Source organism: Lichenostomus cassidix, chromosome Z (assembly GCF_008360975.1).
Source record: "Lichenostomus cassidix isolate B80296 chromosome Z, HeHo_3.0, whole genome shotgun sequence".
Taxonomy (NCBI): Eukaryota; Metazoa; Chordata; class Aves; order Passeriformes; family Meliphagidae; genus Lichenostomus; species Lichenostomus cassidix.
In genome coordinates this window covers 22,755,995-22,771,603 of record NC_139511.1, presented here as the reverse complement: position 1 = coordinate 22,771,603, position 15,609 = coordinate 22,755,995, and the positions used below count along the sequence as shown (strand labels likewise).

At 51.0% G+C, this 15,609-nt stretch overlaps 2 protein-coding genes across 3 annotated transcripts in view; one reads left to right on the top strand and one right to left on the bottom strand.

Annotated features, from left to right (window-relative positions):
- The first annotated feature begins 289 nt into the window (after positions 1–289).
- Positions 290–15,609, top strand: part of LOC146424513 (uncharacterized) — a 32,143-nt gene continuing 16,823 nt past the window's right edge. Inside the window, exons 1-8 of the mRNA XM_085043440.1 lie at positions 290–962; positions 1,103–1,281; positions 2,575–2,702; positions 2,901–3,070; positions 3,708–4,055; positions 4,313–4,447; positions 4,732–4,872; positions 8,825–8,857. Of these exons, the coding sequence (XP_084899566.1) occupies positions 1,235–1,281; positions 2,575–2,702; positions 2,901–3,070; positions 3,708–4,055; positions 4,313–4,447; positions 4,732–4,872; positions 8,825–8,857 (1,002 nt within the window). The 5' untranslated portion in view covers positions 290–962; positions 1,103–1,234. The remainder of the gene's footprint in view (positions 963–1,102; positions 1,282–2,574; positions 2,703–2,900; positions 3,071–3,707; positions 4,056–4,312; positions 4,448–4,731; positions 4,873–8,824; positions 8,858–15,609) is intronic.
- LOC146424514 (uncharacterized) lies at positions 11,312–14,664 on the bottom strand. 2 transcript variants are annotated; one of them, XM_085042931.1, is made up of 5 exons: positions 14,591–14,664; positions 13,504–13,651; positions 13,166–13,344; positions 11,730–11,857; positions 11,312–11,531 (listed from the first exon to the last, which is right to left on the bottom strand). In XM_085042931.1, the coding sequence occupies exons 1-5, from the start codon at positions 14,611–14,613 to the stop codon at positions 11,455–11,457; spliced, it is 555 nt and encodes a 184-aa protein (XP_084899057.1). In that variant the 5' UTR covers positions 14,614–14,664; the 3' UTR covers positions 11,312–11,454. The 2 variants fall into 2 exon arrangements, with proteins under 2 accessions (XP_084899057.1, XP_084899056.1); XM_085042930.1 differs by having other exon boundaries at positions 11,502–11,857.

Sequence of the window (15,609 nt, the reverse complement as noted above, 5' to 3'; positions counted from 1 at the left end):
GTCCTCACTGCTGTGTTCCCACTCCCTTTTCCTTGTCCTTCCACCGGATGAGCTCTGTGAATCCCCTTGACCCTCCCCACTTTTCCCATCCCACACCCCCACCTCATTGAGGCTGAAGCCTGTTGGTCTCCTCTGGCACAGCAGTGCAGTCCCCTCTGCCCCCATGGAGCTCCAGCCCACAGAGCACAGCACACAGCAGTGCAGGCCGGGCTGGACCAGCCCCGCTCCACTCATGGCCTGGCTGTTTGTGGGAACTAAACACAGCTGAGCCCAAATGCTTGGAGCTGAAGAATGGGCTAGAGGCCTCCTGGGGTCCCTGCAAGCCTGAATTATCCTGGGATCCTATGATTATTGGACTGGAAATTCATAGCCATCTCCTCCCTAAGCTCTAGCTTGCAGGCTCCTTCCTTGTTTCACTACTGAAAGCAAGAGTAATTATGGCAGTACTCATCTGAGCTTGCCACACCTGTCTTAGCCAGAGAAGAGCTGTTGGAGCTCTGGTATCCACTGTATCAGAGAGGAGCGTAAGACCTAGCAGGCAGGAAGCTGTTAAGCTGAGAGCACCTGAGCTTTCCAGTAATGTTTTGTGGCTTCTGGAAGCTTGTTTTACTTTCTCACTGGTGACTCTTTCACCTGCGTGAAGGACAAAGAGAGATGCAGCTCTAGTCAGGGAAGGCCAGCATTCTCTTGAGGTGGAGCTAGAGGGCTGTTGGAAGTCGCTGACTGCCCTGGGTGGGACATGGTACCTAGTCCTGGTTTTGGAAAGGAGACTGTGTTGCTATTAAAGGCTTGTTTGTCTGTCCCCTCTCCATAGACGGAAGGAGTTGGCTCCACTTGACACAAAGCGCCACTCCTCACTAGAGGGGGCATTGGAAGTGGAGGCAGAGACAGCGGAGGAGTGGCAGCTCCAGGGGGATCTGCTGAAGCAAGAGAAGGAAGAAGTTCCCCTGGCAGTGCCAAAGGTAAGCTCACCTTATTCCTAGGCAGCACTTGTGGGAAAGGGAGCTGCCCTAGCATGACTGCCCTGACTAAGATGGAGACTGTGTTGTGTTTCCTCTTGAAAAATGGTGACCCCCGCCACTTCCCGGTTTGCCACCTGCAGAGGCCAGCTCGCAGGGGTCTGGAGAGGCTGCTCCAGGAGTTCTCTCACCAAGGGCACACACTGTCCCAGGTGTGCAGAGAGAAGGCGGTGCTGCTGAGCAAGAATGCTTCCCTGAAAGCCCAACTGGCAGCCATGGAGCGAGAACAACAAGGCCTTTCAGAGCAGCTGGTAGAGGCCAGGTAAAGGCATGGAGGAAACCCTGGGTGGGACACTACTGAAGGTCTGTAATTCCAAAGGAGGATTTATTGCCTCCTGTGTGCTCTCCATAATTGTCTTGGACAGAGAAGTGAAGAGACATGAGAAAAAAGAAAAGCATACCATGACCTGAATGTTATTTTTCTGACAGCTCAACCCATCAAAGCTCTCCTGAGCCTTGAGCTCCTGCTTGGCACCCCTTGAACATTCCTGTGCCAAGTGTAAAGCAATCCAACCTGGCTCTGAATTGAGTGCTAGGGAAACCATGCAGATGTTTGCTGAAACCGTAAGATTCCCTCTGCTTTGGTTTCTCCTTCGGTGCATCTGAACAACTTTCTTTTCTTGCCATGTAGCTTGACATGAGATTTTCAGAATTCCAGGCTCTTACATGTAAATGTTGTGAGTAGGACGCTGGTGTTTAGGGTGAACCTGGTGGGTCGTGCTGAAAATCTTGAGACCCTTCTGAGCTACCTCTTGTGAAGTATGGCGCAGGACCAGGAGTTGCTTACAGCTGCAGCAGCAGCGGCAGCAAGGAAAGGTCTTGTGACTTCTCGACACTCTCTGGGGATTCCTGTTGACCACTGATTCTTGCTCACTTGTCCACCCACCTCTCTAACCTGTCAAGGTCCCTTGGGCTTGTCCCTCTTCCTTTTTAAGGGAGTGACAAGACTTTTGGACTACTGCCAGCTTAGATAGCCATTCATAAATGAGCAAATGTTCTTGTTCATGAACTTCCAGTAATTTAAATGGCGGGACACCTGTGTCTCTCCTCCTAGATAGTTCTTGTTCAAATAAAATCCTCGTGCTGGCTTCTTACTCATGCTGCTACAAGCAGGAGGTTTCACTATAACGTTCGGTGCATTCCTTTAATTCCTTTTACTTGGAGAGGTTCAGGGAAACAAAGTACCTCTACGTACACTATGAATGGCATTAAAGATTCATGAGTCAGCCCAGAGGCTGAGCTTTTGCCCATTGGCAGAGACATTGTGGGCACAGCCACCCATGTGCGATAGGTCAGGCAACAGCAATCGGAGCTTTGGCTGCTGAGATCAAACTCAGCTAGGCTTTCTGTGCAGTGCTGGGTCATGAGGAAAGTCTGGGCAATCACCTGGATGGACCTGCTTTGAGATTTTAAACGGTAGAAATATGCTTGCTGTATCTGAGTTGCCATGCAAGCCATTTTCCTTAGTCAGGTGCAGGGCTCTTAAGGGACATCTTCCTGGAGAAACTGCCCGTGGGTTCCAGGAGCAATTTCTCTTCATCTTCACAACTTGCAGGTCAGAGAATGAGAGCTTGCAATGCAGCCTGCAGGAGGCTCAGCAGCACATATCGGAGCTGGAGATGGCCAGGAGTCATCTGGAGGCCCAAGTTCGCACAGTCACGCGGGCCAAGGAGGTGATATGTGGTGAGTGCCTCGTGTGCTTTCTTTCTGGTGATCCCCCTGCCCGGTGCAGATGCTCCAAAGCCAGCTTTCTCCGCAGGGCTTCTGAGGAGTGAAGGAGCTGGGGCCAGGTCCCTCCTTGCCTGAAACAGAAAGGGCTTAAGGCCAGTAGCGTCTAGCGCTTGTGTAGTCTCTGACTGTTGCCATCTGTCATGTCTGCAGAGGATGTGAAGGGCCTTCGGCGAGAGCTGCAAGCTCTAAGATGTCTCAGCAAGCAGCAATTGGATGCCATGGCTCAACAGCTCCGCTGCACAGAAGAGCAGTGCAGCAAGGCGCTCAGACTCTGGCAATCTGCTCATGAAGAGGATAAAAGGAAGCTCCTGCAAGAACTGGTAGGAAGCAATACGCACCGGAAATTTTCAGGCAAAGCTTGCTGGGCTGGCTTAGCAGAATAGCAGCCTGAGTATGTGAAATGGCTGCAAGAATCTGCTGTAGGCCACATGTTGCTGGGCCAGGCAGCAGAGAGCTTCAAGGGCTTGTACTTGAAGGCCTCTGAAGACCCAGAGGACGGTGCTGGCCATGGATTCAGGATGGGCATAAGGCAGTAAATGCAGTCACGGATTCAGGGTGGCCATAAGCCAAGTTCCCCAGGAGGCTGGGTGGTCGCCACCCAAAGCATGGCAGTGAAGGGGCAGGATCCTCCCTGACAACCACCTGCCATGCAGCAGACTGCTAACGTTGCTGCCAACTGCAGTCCCAGCAGCTGGATTCCTTGCTTTCTGGCCTTCCACGGTGGACAGAGGTCTCACCTTTGGGCTCGAAGCATAGGCAACAGGCCTCGTGTTCCTTGCATTTCAGTTGGTAGGCTGAACTGGGACTAGGGCATCAGGGTCCTGGCCTCCTCCTCATTCTGCAGTCCATCTGCAGCTTTTCCTGCATTAAGGACCAGGGCGACTTTGAGAAGAGAGTCTCTGAGAAGAGGCAGAAATCCTGAGGGGAGAGGGGCCAGGAAACAGGCAGCCATGAGAGCGGGGAAGGAAGCTGGCGTCTCCTTTCCTTCCACCTGCTGACCCTCCTCCTATGTTTCTAGTTAGGACAGGATTGCTGGAGAGCCGAAAGCCACTACTGTGCACTTCTCAGCTAGGGGGTTGTGGAAGGGATGAAACCTCCATTTTATTATTTGGAGAGCTTGGCAGGGACTTCATCTGGAACTCTTTCTCCTCTCATCAGGAGAGTCAGCTTGAACAACGGCGTTTGGAGATTCAGCAGCTCTTAGAGCAACAGGAAAACTTCATGGCAGAGATACAGAGGGAGCATGAGAAAAGGCTGCTTGAGCTGAAGCAGGAAGTTGCCACCATGCAAGCTCAACAAGAACAGGTAGGGAGAAGAGCCAGTCAAGATTCAAAGAGTGTGAAAAGAGAGTTTGAGTGTTGGTTTGGACTCTCCTGGCCTGCTTATGGGCACAGATTCTCTGGACACTGTGTCTGGGTGAGACTGTCCCTTAGCTGGCCCTTGGTAAACAGGAGAGCGAGAGCACAATGCTTTTGGAAAGCATGGGCACATCAGTCTTGAAGCCTTGCCACACAAGTGGTGTGTAGGAAATTCAAACCCATCTTCTCTTCGTTTCTCTGCAGGTCCTGCAGGAACAGGAGCATGAGAAGGCTGCTGTATTAGACGGGCTGTGCCAGCTGCAGCTCAAGCTGACCCGACGCCGAGAGCAGCTAAAGCAGCTCAGGCAGGAGATGAAAGAGAATCAAGAGAAGGGGCAGGTGAGCCTGACTAGCCAGGTGCCAGAGGCAAGGGCAGGATGCAGGGCATGAAGTGTAGATCTCAAGAAAGGGGAGGCAAGCACTACTGCAGGCACTGGAAGCACAGAGCCTGGCAGGCTCCAGAGGTGAGCACCAGGAAGAAGGGTTAGGATGGAAGGGTTAGGGCTGGGTAGAGAAGCAGAAGGAAGTGGCTGAATGGTAATGCTTTTGAGACCTTGAGTGCTTTGAGGAAAGAGGAGAAACCTGAGCATGATGGCAGGTGCTAGTGATATTTCTCTTGACAGAATATCAAGGACAAGCTGCAGGCAGAGCTGCAGGAAGCTCAGAGGAAGATGAAGGCAGCGGAGAAGAGGTACAAAGAACTGGAAGGGATGCAAGAGGAAATGAATGTCCTGCTGCAGCAGAGGGAGGCTCTGCAACAGCAGGTGAGTGAAAGAGCACCAGCCACTGCAGTCATGAAACAAGTGGTCTCTCCCCTTCTCGCCTTTCCCCTGCACAGCAGCAGGTGCATAGGTAATGCCTCTGGCTGCCATGCTACTGTGCTCTCCATTGCAGCTGGTCAGAAGGACATTTTCTGGTCTGCTGAATCTCAGCTGCTGCCCTGGGTAGCACGGCATTGCTAGTGCATTGGTCAGAGGGCCAGCAATCCTCTGAATGCATCTCTGCTGGCCTCTCAGTGCTCCCTTTGCCTTTTGAGAGGTTTGTTCAGGTGAACATGGTGACCCATGCAGATTCTGAAACAAGTTGTCCCTGTCCATGGTGAATGCAGTCCTCAGGACGCGGTGAAATTCAAAGTTGTTCTTTCCCTTTCACAGTCTCTAGGACGGCTGGCAGGGACAAGCTGTAGTCTCTGACTGCTTTGTGGGGTTTGACTTGAGGTGGAAGAGTTGACAGCTCAGCTTGCAGCCTAACACAAGTGTTGCTCCTAAGGGTTTGTGTTGGAAATGCAATGTCTGGGCCATGTCTGTCAGCCACCTTTGTGATGCAAACAAATTTCTTGTGCAGGATCGATGTGGGCTCTGCCATCGAAGCTGCCGCTGCAGCAGCATCCTCCAAGGAAGCGTCCACTCCACGGCCTGAAGACCCGAGCACAAGCAGTTTGCCGAGCTCAAGCCTGGAGGCAGAGCAGCTGCTAGAGAGACGCGAAGGACCTGAAATTGCTGAGTATGTCCTGTGCAGTTCTTGTCCGATGGAGCAGTGTACTGTGTGTGTGCCTCAGCACGAGCATGTTCCTCCACATGTTCCTCCTCACTTTGGTGTCAGAGAGACATTTTGGACTCCCTACAGAAGCCGCTGTTGTGCTTGGAGGCAGCGAGGGAGGACATGGGGTATTCCTTTTGCGTTTGAGGGCAGCTGGGACTGACTGGGCTTTGCCAGAGCTTCCCTCTACGCTCCAGGCAAAAGCAGGGATTGTTTTCCAAGCAGCAGAAGGCTGCGACCCAGGAAAGGACCCAGTCAACTTGTGCCTGCTAGTCTGGCCCAATTGTTTAGAAGAGCTGGCTTACTAGATTCCCTTCAGACCCCTGACATGTCAGCTGTCATTTGAGCCTAATATTTCAGAGAAATTGATTGGCAGTGGGGCTGTTTTCCTATTGGTATTGTGTTTATGAACATTATTACTTCTATTACTTCTACAGGTCACATGGTCCCCTGCATCCATACTGGACTCTTTTCAAATGCAAATAGAAGAACCTTGCAGCAAAGCAATCAAGGAAGCGAAGGAGATGACCAGCACCACTTCAGCATTACTTTCTCCAATGCCAGCTCAGAGTCAGACTCAAGATAAAAATCCCATAAACCCTCAAGCCTTTTGGATGATTTCCTTCCTTGTCACTCAAAAAATAAAGGTCTACAACCACTTCTGAATTGTCCTGTGTGCAAGGGCGTACTGTATTCCACACTGTCTGTGCGATGGCTGACCAAAACACCTATATGGGAACCAATAGTGGTCCCTGCCAAAAGACAAATGGTATCGCCTACTCGATGCCTTGCATTCCTATGGGTTGCAAGTGGCTCTGGAGAAAGTTCAACAACAGCCTTCTTGGAAATATTTAGGAGTCAAAATTTTGGATTGAACCATATAACATCAAGAGGTGCAGTTTTCAGACTCTGTTAAGACTCTGAATGATGCCCAAAAATTGCTAGGTATCATCAACTGGTTACGTCCGTATTTGGGACTAACCAATGCACAACTTTCTCTGCTTTTTAAAATTTTAAAGGGGGACTCTGATCTAAACTCACCTTGGAAATTGACTCCTGAGGTGTGACAGGTGCTGAATGAGGTGCAGCAAGCTGTTTCTGTTCGTCAGGTTTATTGAGTAGATCCCTCTACTGATATCACTGTTTTCATTACTGCTCCAGACCTCCACCCTACATGTATCATTGGCCAGTGGAACAAACAATGGGATGACCCTCTGCATATCCTGGAATGGGTCTTTTTGCCCCATCAGCCAAAAAAGACAGCACCCATATTGTTCGAATTGATAGCTTACCTGATAATCAAATGCCGTTATCAGCGTTTGCGGCAGGCTATGCCTGCAAGTTGTACCAGCTAAGAGGCCGGCCGCAGAGGCGGTGAGACAGCCTATGCTGTCTAGGTCATGGTGACAAGAAGAGCAGACAGTGAGCCCCTGCGACAGATTATGCACCAGCAAAGAAGACTTTTGGCCCGGAGCTCTCCCCTGCCTCTTCTCTCTTATATGGACTTGTTTCTAGAAGAGTCTCCTTTGTTCCCCCTTGAGTTGTGTATTATTGGTTCATTTGAATTCTGTACCCTCCCCCTTCATGTTACTATTGGTCTGTATCCCTTTCCCTCTTCCATCTGACTGTCCCGGTTGGTTCTGCAAGCCAAGCCACTCCCCATTTCCCTCCCCATATAGTCCCTTGTAACTGGATGTTGGGGGCAGCTTGCAGCCTCTGGATCTCCCGACCCTTCGCCTTTCCCTGTCTTTCTGTCCCACCTCTCCGTCCCCGGACCCTCACCCCATGGACCTAATAAATCACTGGAGAACTGCAGACTGCTGGCCGCGCATTCTTTTGCTGCCTGCGGTCCTCTGCCTCTTGCCCCTTTCCACCGGGCCAGATGGCATCTACAAAGCATCTATGACAGGTCTTTACAATTGATGGCAGCGGATCCTGCAACGATTGTTGTTCCGATATCACGGAACAGCTTTGAATGGAGCCTTGCTAATAGCGCTCCTTTGCAAAGGGCACTGCAAAGTTTCTCAGGGCAGATTGCTTATCATCTGCCCAGTCACAAATTGCTGCAGCTGGCAAATTCAATCAGTTTTACGTTGCGGCCAAAGAACAGTCGGGTGCCAATTCATGGACCCACCGTCTTCACGGATGATTCTGGGAAAACAGGAAAGGCCATTGTCACCTGGAAGGAAGGATCTGAGTGGCAAGTGCTGAAAAGCCACAAGACAGGCTCTGCTCAGTTGGTTGAATTGAAAGCAGTTGCCATGGCCTTTCAGTGGTTCTCTCAAGTGCCTTTGAATTTGGTCACTGACTCTGCTTATGTAGTGGATATAACCAAACGTTTGGACTGTTCACTTTTCAAAGAAGTCAATAATGCGGCTCTGTTTTCACTATTGCGAACCCTGTGGAAGGCGATTCAGGTTTGAGTGCATCCATATTATATTTTGCACATTTGAAGCCATACCAAATTACCAGGTTTCATAACAGAAGGCAATGCCAGGGCTGACATGTTAGCCAACCCTGCATGGGTGGCACTTCAGCCTGACAAAATTGCACAAGTCAAGGCATGGCACCATTTCTTTCATCAGAGTGCACATACCGTGCAGAAGCAGTTTCAATTGACGCCAACTGAGGCTCATGACATTTTCAGTCCTTGTGCTGACTGCCACAGACTCGCTTCACCTCTGCCACTGGGGGTAAACCCCAGAGGCCTAAAGGCCTTGCAGCTTGGGCAGACGGATGTGACACACATCCCTGAATTTGGCCAAGTATGTGCATGTGTCTATTGACACTTTCTTCTCAGCTACATGGGCAACTGCTCATACTGAAGAAAAAGGTTGTGATGCCATTGCACATTGCGAATTAGCCTTCTCGGTCCTGGGCGTACCATCCACTGTGAAAACCGAAAATGTTCCTGCCTATGCCTCACAGAAGACATAGCAGTTCTTACACCTATGGGGTGTAGACCATAAATTCGCTACTCCGCATTCTCCTACTGGCCAAGCCATTGTTGAATGCACTCACGGTACTCTGAAGCGTGTCTTGGAAAAATGAAAAGGGGAAATGCATGGAGAAGCACCACAGAGCCAATTGGAAAAAGCTTTGAAAACAATCAATCACCTTACAGTGCCACCGAGTTCGAATAATCCTGTGATTTTGAACCGTTTTCTCTCATTGCAGTCGTCAGGTGAGTTGCGCTTGCCCCACGCGAAGGTATGGGTATGGAACCTACTTGCTGACACCTGGGAAGGCCCACATGAGCTTATTGCTTGGGGTTGTGGGTATGCTTGTGTTTCTACAGATACTGGGGTACAGTGGCTGCCTGCAAAATACGTTCGCCCTGACCTGCAGCTCCAGAGACAGAACCAGCAACCTCAAAATAACAACCAGAATGCAGAATACCAACCAAGTGATCCTTCTGATGATGACCAGTACACTGACCATCAGGAAGACGGTCCTTCCACAAGCAGAGACTGAAATTTAAGTTTTTATGGAGTCAGAAAGCAAGGACTTTGAAAGCATGTTTTAACTGAATTATAGAATTTTAATATACAATTAAGTTTTATAGATGCACTACCCAGGGTATTGCTGGAGAGTCCCTCTGTTCACCTTAAATCAGCATCTGGTTTGGGCTCTGTTCAGTGGCTGGCCACCACCAGGCAGACTACTTATCGGTTCTCCATCTAGGCTCTGTTTGGTAACTGGCCACTACCAAGATGATCCTTCATGCTGATTTACAGAGGTTCACAAGCAATGCCTTTCGGTTCGTAAATAAAAAGGGGGAGCTGTGGCAGCACAGATCCTTTCCCACGGGCATTTCTCTCTTCTTCTATGTTTTATAAATAAAGATAAAAGTTTCATGTTATTGAAACGGCCTTTTGGATACAGGTGGTCAAACGCCTGGGCGAGTCAATCCCTGGGGGCGGATGAATATTGGTCCAATCCGAATGGCCCTCCAATGTGTATATAAATTGTTAATTAAATAATAAAGGCAGTCTTTTCTAGCAGTCGAAAGGTCTCGCCTCTTGACTCCGCTAGTGGTCCAACACCGACATTGTCCCTTCTTTCTTAAAGTGGAAAGTCCTTCTATGGGCATTCTCGTGTGGTTTGGAATTGGCAAATGATCTTCCTTCATCAATTCCAACCTACACTACCTTTGAAATACTGCCCACTGGCCACTTTTTACCCAGCCATGGACTTCTGGGTGCGCAAAAAGAAGTGCAATTGCATTTGCAGCCAAAAGCCAAGGAAGAGCAGGACAGCCAAAATATCCTATGCAGATACAAGCTTCCCTCTATGCACAGAGAGGCTTTTGGTTGCTGCCCAGTGCAGCCGGCACATCTCCTCTGTGACTGCTCCTGCTTCCCAGGTGGCCACAGGTAATAGGTACGAGGCTCTGCAAGTGCAACCAAAGAAGGTGGGCACGTCTGCTGTCAGTACAGTAGAGCAGGGAGCAAAGAGCCCAGGAGGTCCCCGGAGTATGTGGCAGAGAACTTCCTGACACAGCTGGTGAGTGAGCCAACTAGGGAAGGCACCCACTGGACCTGCTCTTTGTCACCAGAGAGGGACTCATGGGTGACACCACGCTTGGGGGCCGCCTGGGGCTCAGCAATCATGAAAAGTCTCTGTGTACGACTGGGTTTGTCCCTCTTTCTTTGCCTTCTGTTGTCCCTTTGCTTGGCAGCCGCTGCCCAGGACTGGGTAGCTGGCACAGCTGAAGTGCAGGAGAGCCTCGTTGTCTGCCCTTTGCAGTGGCTGCTCACTGCAGCTTTTTTCAATCTGGAAGCTCAGTCCGGAGAGACAGCTCCCCACTCCGTTTCTTGCATAGCTCCGGGCGGTCAGGGCCTGTCATGCGCAGTCCCAGGTGGCAATGAGGGCTGCCTCGTGCCTCAGTCTGGTGTGACCCTACTGCAAACAGCAGGAGACATTGGCTGGTGTTTGTTTCCAAAGTCACATCCTTCAGGGTTGGTGTGCTGTGGGTGTCATTTGTCCAGCCCAGTCCCAGACTTAGGGATCAGATGCAGGCACTGCTGTTACTGCCACTGAAGTCAGCGAGAATTTGGTGGCTGGTTTCCATCCCAGCAGAACTGGTCACTTCTGTAACAGCAGAACAGAAAAGGATTTCTGCCTCTTCTCAGAGACTCTCTTCTCAAAGTCGCCCTGGCCCTTGATGCAGGAAAAGCTGCAGATGGACTGCAGAATGAGGAGGAGGCCAGGACTCTGATGCCCTAGTCCCAGTTCAGCCTACCAACTGAAATGCAAGGAACATGAGGCCTGTTGCCTATGCTTCGAGCCCAAAGGTGAGACCTCTGTCCACCGTGGAAGGCCAGAAAGCAAGGAACCCAGCTACTGGGACTGCAGTTGGCAGCAACGTTAGCAGTCTGCTGCATGGCAGGTGGTTGTCAGGGAGGATCCTGCCCCTTCACTGCCATGCTTTGGGTGGCGACCACCCAGCCTCCTGGGGAACTTGGCTTATGGCCACCCTGAATCCGTGACTGCATTTACTGCCTTATGCCCATCCTGAATCCATGGCCAGCACCGTCCTCTGGGTCTTCAGAGGCCTTCAACTATGAGCCCTTGAAGCTCTCTGCTGCCTGGCCCAGCAACATGTGGCCTACAGCAGATTCTTGCAGCCATTTCACATACTCAGGCTGCTATTCTGCTAAGCCAGCCCAGCAAGCTTTGCCTGAAAATTTCCGGTGCGTATTGCTTCCTACCAGTTCTTGCAGGAGCTTCCTTTTATCCTCTTCATGAGCAGATTGCCAGAGTCTGAGCGCCTTGCTGCACTGCTCTTCTGTGCAGCGGAGCTGTTAAGCCATGGCATCCAATTGCTGCTTGCTGAGACATCTTAGAGCTTGCAGCTCTCGCCGAAGGCCCTTCACATCCTCTGCAGACATGACAGATGGCAACAGTCAGAGACTACACAAGCGCTAGACGCTACTGGCCTTAAGCCCTTTCTGTTTCAGGCAAGGAGGGACCTGGCCCCAGCTCCTTCACTCCTCAGAAGCCCTGCGGAGAAAGCTGGCTTTGGAGCATCTGCACCGGGCAGGGGGATCACCAGAAAGAAAGCACACGAGGCACTCACCACATATCACCTCCTTGGCCCGCGTGACTGTGCGAACTTGGGCCTCCAGATGACTCCTGGCCATCTCCAGCTCCGATATGTGCTGCTGAGCCTCCTGCAGGCTGCATTGCAAGCTCTCATTCTCTGACCTGCAAGTTGTGAAGATGAAGAGAAATTGCTCCTGGAACCCATGGGCAGTTTCTCCAGGAAGATGTCCCTTAAGAGCCCTGCACCTGACTAAGGAAAATGGCTTGCATGGCAACTCAGATACAGCAAGCATATTTCTACCATTTAAAATAGCAAAGCAGGTCCCTCCAGGTGATTGCCCAGGCTTTCCTCATGACCCAGCACTGCACAGAAAGCCTAGCTGAGTTTGATCCCAGCAGCCAAAGCTCCGATTGCTGTTGCCTGACCTATCACACATGGGTGGCTGTGCCCACAATATCTCTGCCAACGAGCAAATGCCCAGCCTCTGGGCTGACTCGTGAAGGTTTAATGCCATTCATAGTGTACGTAGAGGTACTTTGTTCTCCAGACAGTCTCCCAGTAAAAGGGATTAAAGGAATGCACCGAACAATATAGCGAAACCTTCTGCTTGTAGCAGCATGAGTAAGAAGCCAGATCTAGGTTTTCATCTGAACAAGTGCTATCTGGGAGGAGACACAGGTGTCCTGCCATTTAAATTTCTGGAAGTTCATGAACAAGAACATTTGCTCATTTATGAATGGCTATCTAAGCCGGCAGTAGTCCAAAAGTCTTGGCACTCCCTTAAAAAGGAAGAGGGACCAGCCCAAGGGACCTTGACAGGTTAGAGAGGTGGGTGGACAAGTGAGCAAGAATCAGTGGTCAACAGGAATCCCCAGAGAGTGTCGAGAAGTCACAAGACCTTTCCCTGCTGCTGCTGCTGCTGCAGCTGTAAGCAACTCCTGGTCCTGCGCCATACTTCACAAGAGGTAGCTCAGAAGGGTCTCAAGATTTTCAGCATGACCCTCCAGGTTCACCCTAAACGTCAGCATCCTACTCACAACATTTACATGTAAGAGCCTGGAATTCTGAAAATCTCATGTCAAGCTACTTGGCAAGAAAAGAATGTTGTTCAGATGCACCGAAGGAGAAACCAAAACCAGAGGGAAGCTTCCGGTTTCAGTAAACATCTGCATGGTTTCCCTAGCACTCAATTCAGAGCCAGGTTGGATTGCTTTGCACTTGGCACAGGAACGTTCAAGGGGTGCCAAGCAGGAGCCCAAGGCTCAGGAGAGCTTTGATGGGTTGAGCTGTCAGAAAAATAACATTCAGGTCATGGTATGCTTTTCTTTTTCCCCATGTCTGTTCGCTTCTCTGTCCAAGAAACTTGTTGAGAGCATGCAGGAGGCAATAAATCCTCACTCAATGCTTACCACCTTTGGAATTACAGACCTTCAAGAGTGTCCCACCCAGGGTCTCCTCCCTGCCTTTACCTGGCCTCTACCAGCTGCTCTGAAAGGCCTTGTTGGTCTCGCTCCATGGCTGCCAGTTGGCTTTTCAGGGAAGCATTCTTGCTCAGCAGCACCGCCTTCTCTCTGCACACCTGGGACAGTGTGTGCCCTTGGTGAGAGAACTCCTGGAGCAGCCTCTCCAGACCCCTGCGAGCTGGCCTCTGCAGGTGGAAAACCTGGAAGTGGGGGGGTCACACTTTTTCAAGAGGAACAACAACACAGTCTCTGTCTTAGTCTGCTGCCAGAAGCAGCAGTCAGGGCAGTCATGCTAGGGCAGCTCCCTTTCCCACAAGTGCTGCCTAGGAATAAGGTGAGCTTACCTTTGGCACTGCCAGGGGAACTTCTTCCTTCTCTTGCTTCAGCAGATCCCCCTGGAGCTGCCACTCCTCCGCTGTCTCTGCCTCCACTTCCAATGCCCCCTCTAGTGAGGAGTGGCGCTTTGTGTCAAGTGGAGCCAACTCCTTCCATCTATGGAGAGGGGACAGACAAACAAGCCTTTAATAGCAACACAGTCTCCTTTCCAAAACCAAGACTAGGTACCATGTCCCACCCAGGGCAGTCAGCGACTTCCAACAGCCCTCTAGCTCCACCTCAAGAGAATGCTGGCCTTCCCTGACTAGAGCTGCATCTCTCTTTGTCCTTCACGCAGGTGAAAGAGTCACCAGTGAGAAAGTAAAACAAGCTTCCAGAAGCCACAAAACATTTCTGGAAAGCTCAGGTGCTCTCAGCTTAACAGCTTCCTGCCTGCTAGGTCTTATGCTCCTCTCTGATACAATGGATACCAGAGCTCCAACAGTTCTTGTCTGGCTAAGGCAGGCTTGGCTAGCCGACATGAGTACTTGCACAATTACTCTTGCTTTCAGTAGTGAAACAAGGAAGGAGCCTGCAAGCTAGAGCTTGGGGAGGAGATGGCTGCGAATTTCCAGTCCAATATTCATAGGATAACAGGATAGTTCAGGCTGCCAGGGACCCCAGGAGGCCTCTAGCCCAGTCTTCAATTCCAAGCACTTGGGCTAAGCTGTGGCATCTGGACAGGCTGCTCAAGGCTCTTTCCAGCTGGGGCTTCCAAATTTCCAGGGGTGGAATCTGCATAACCTCTCTGAGCCACTTGTTCTGCTGCATGATTGCCTGTGCGGGTCAATGCTTTGCTCTCCTTAAGCCCAGCCTGAACCTCCCTTGCTTCTACTCTGGTCCAGTTTGAATGCGCTTTGTCAAGGTTCAAGAAGTGAGCCCGAGGAGGCAGCCATGCTGTCTGTCGGTCGGCAAGCAGACCTGCCCTCGGGCTGCCTTCTCCAGTCTATGCTACAACTGCCGAGCACACCAAACTGGTTCTTTGACGCTGGGCCTCCTAAAGCCCAGCAACGCCCAGCCCCACCCAGAGAAAGCCAGAAAATTTCACACACACACCTGAACTCCTGGGTGCTGCACATTCTACTTGTGCTCTCCTGCTGCTCCACCTTTCCCGCCTGGGCTGAGGAGTCCTTACTCCTATTGGGGCCTATTGGGCAGGGAAAAAGCACAGACAAGCAATAAGGAGCAGGGAAGTTGGCTCCAGAGAGCTGGGAGAAGCAGCAAGTGGAGACACAACTCATGTGAGGGCAAAAGCTATCCTTGTAAGGGTGTTTATATGGGTAACCAAATGGCTCTTGAATTGCTATGTGAGTGTCTGAATAGAAGCAGGGAGCATTTCCCTGCTGGGCTCTGGTTCAACTGGCTTCCCCTCAGGATTTCAAGCCTTAGGGAGTGGCCAATAGGAACTGTGTTCCAGCCCTTCAGAGACAGACCTTCTCTCTGCCATGCAGAGCTGCTCAGGCTTCTTCTCACCAGCCTTGGGTCATATCAAAGCTAAGGGTGTAGTCGAAGCAGTGACTGCAGTAGCTACTTAGATAGTGTGTGGATTGGGGCAGCTCCCTGCAACAGGCAGGGGTCCAAAATACACCACAAGGCTGTGAACTGCTCTCTCCAGTTTACAGCAGGGAACCTGCACAGACACTGTGACAAAGGGGCTCACTTTTACACCAGTAGCATTAAAGGACATGACGCTACTGCTTTTCTGTCATCAAGGGAAGCTCACAGACCCTGTCAGAATCCCGGGAAAATGATGCCTGCATGTGAAAGTTCAGATCCCGTTTCCCAGGTGTCAGTGGCTGGGCTGAAGTGCTATGTCATGGCAGGACTCCAGCCCTCAGCATCTTCAGTCACGAAGGGCAAGTGCTGTCCGATCAGGAACTTGCAGCTCTGCGCTGCACCAAGGACAGTACCGACCAAAGCTGCCACTTACTGGTTCAGGATGCTTGGGCCCTGGACTGACAACACGTGGAGGTTTGCTGTCCTTTGCCTGCCCTTTAGCCTCTGGAGGAGCAGAGCGAGCCAGAGGAGGTTCTGATGCTGGTGGAGTGAAAAGGCAAATGCACCCATGGCTGTAG

Excerpts from the sequence above, each read along its gene's own strand:
- LOC146424514 (XM_085042930.1), bottom strand. The coding sequence starts at position 14,613 with ATGTGCAGCACCCAGGAGTTCAG. Across the intron at positions 13,652-14,590 it reads TGCAGCACCCAGGAGTTCAG|ATGGAAGGAGTTGGCTCCAC; the intron begins GTGTGTGTGTGA and ends CCCTCTCCATAG. Across the intron at positions 13,345-13,503 it reads TTCCCCTGGCAGTGCCAAAG|AGGCCAGCTCGCAGGGGTCT; the intron begins GTAAGCTCACCT and ends TTCCACCTGCAG.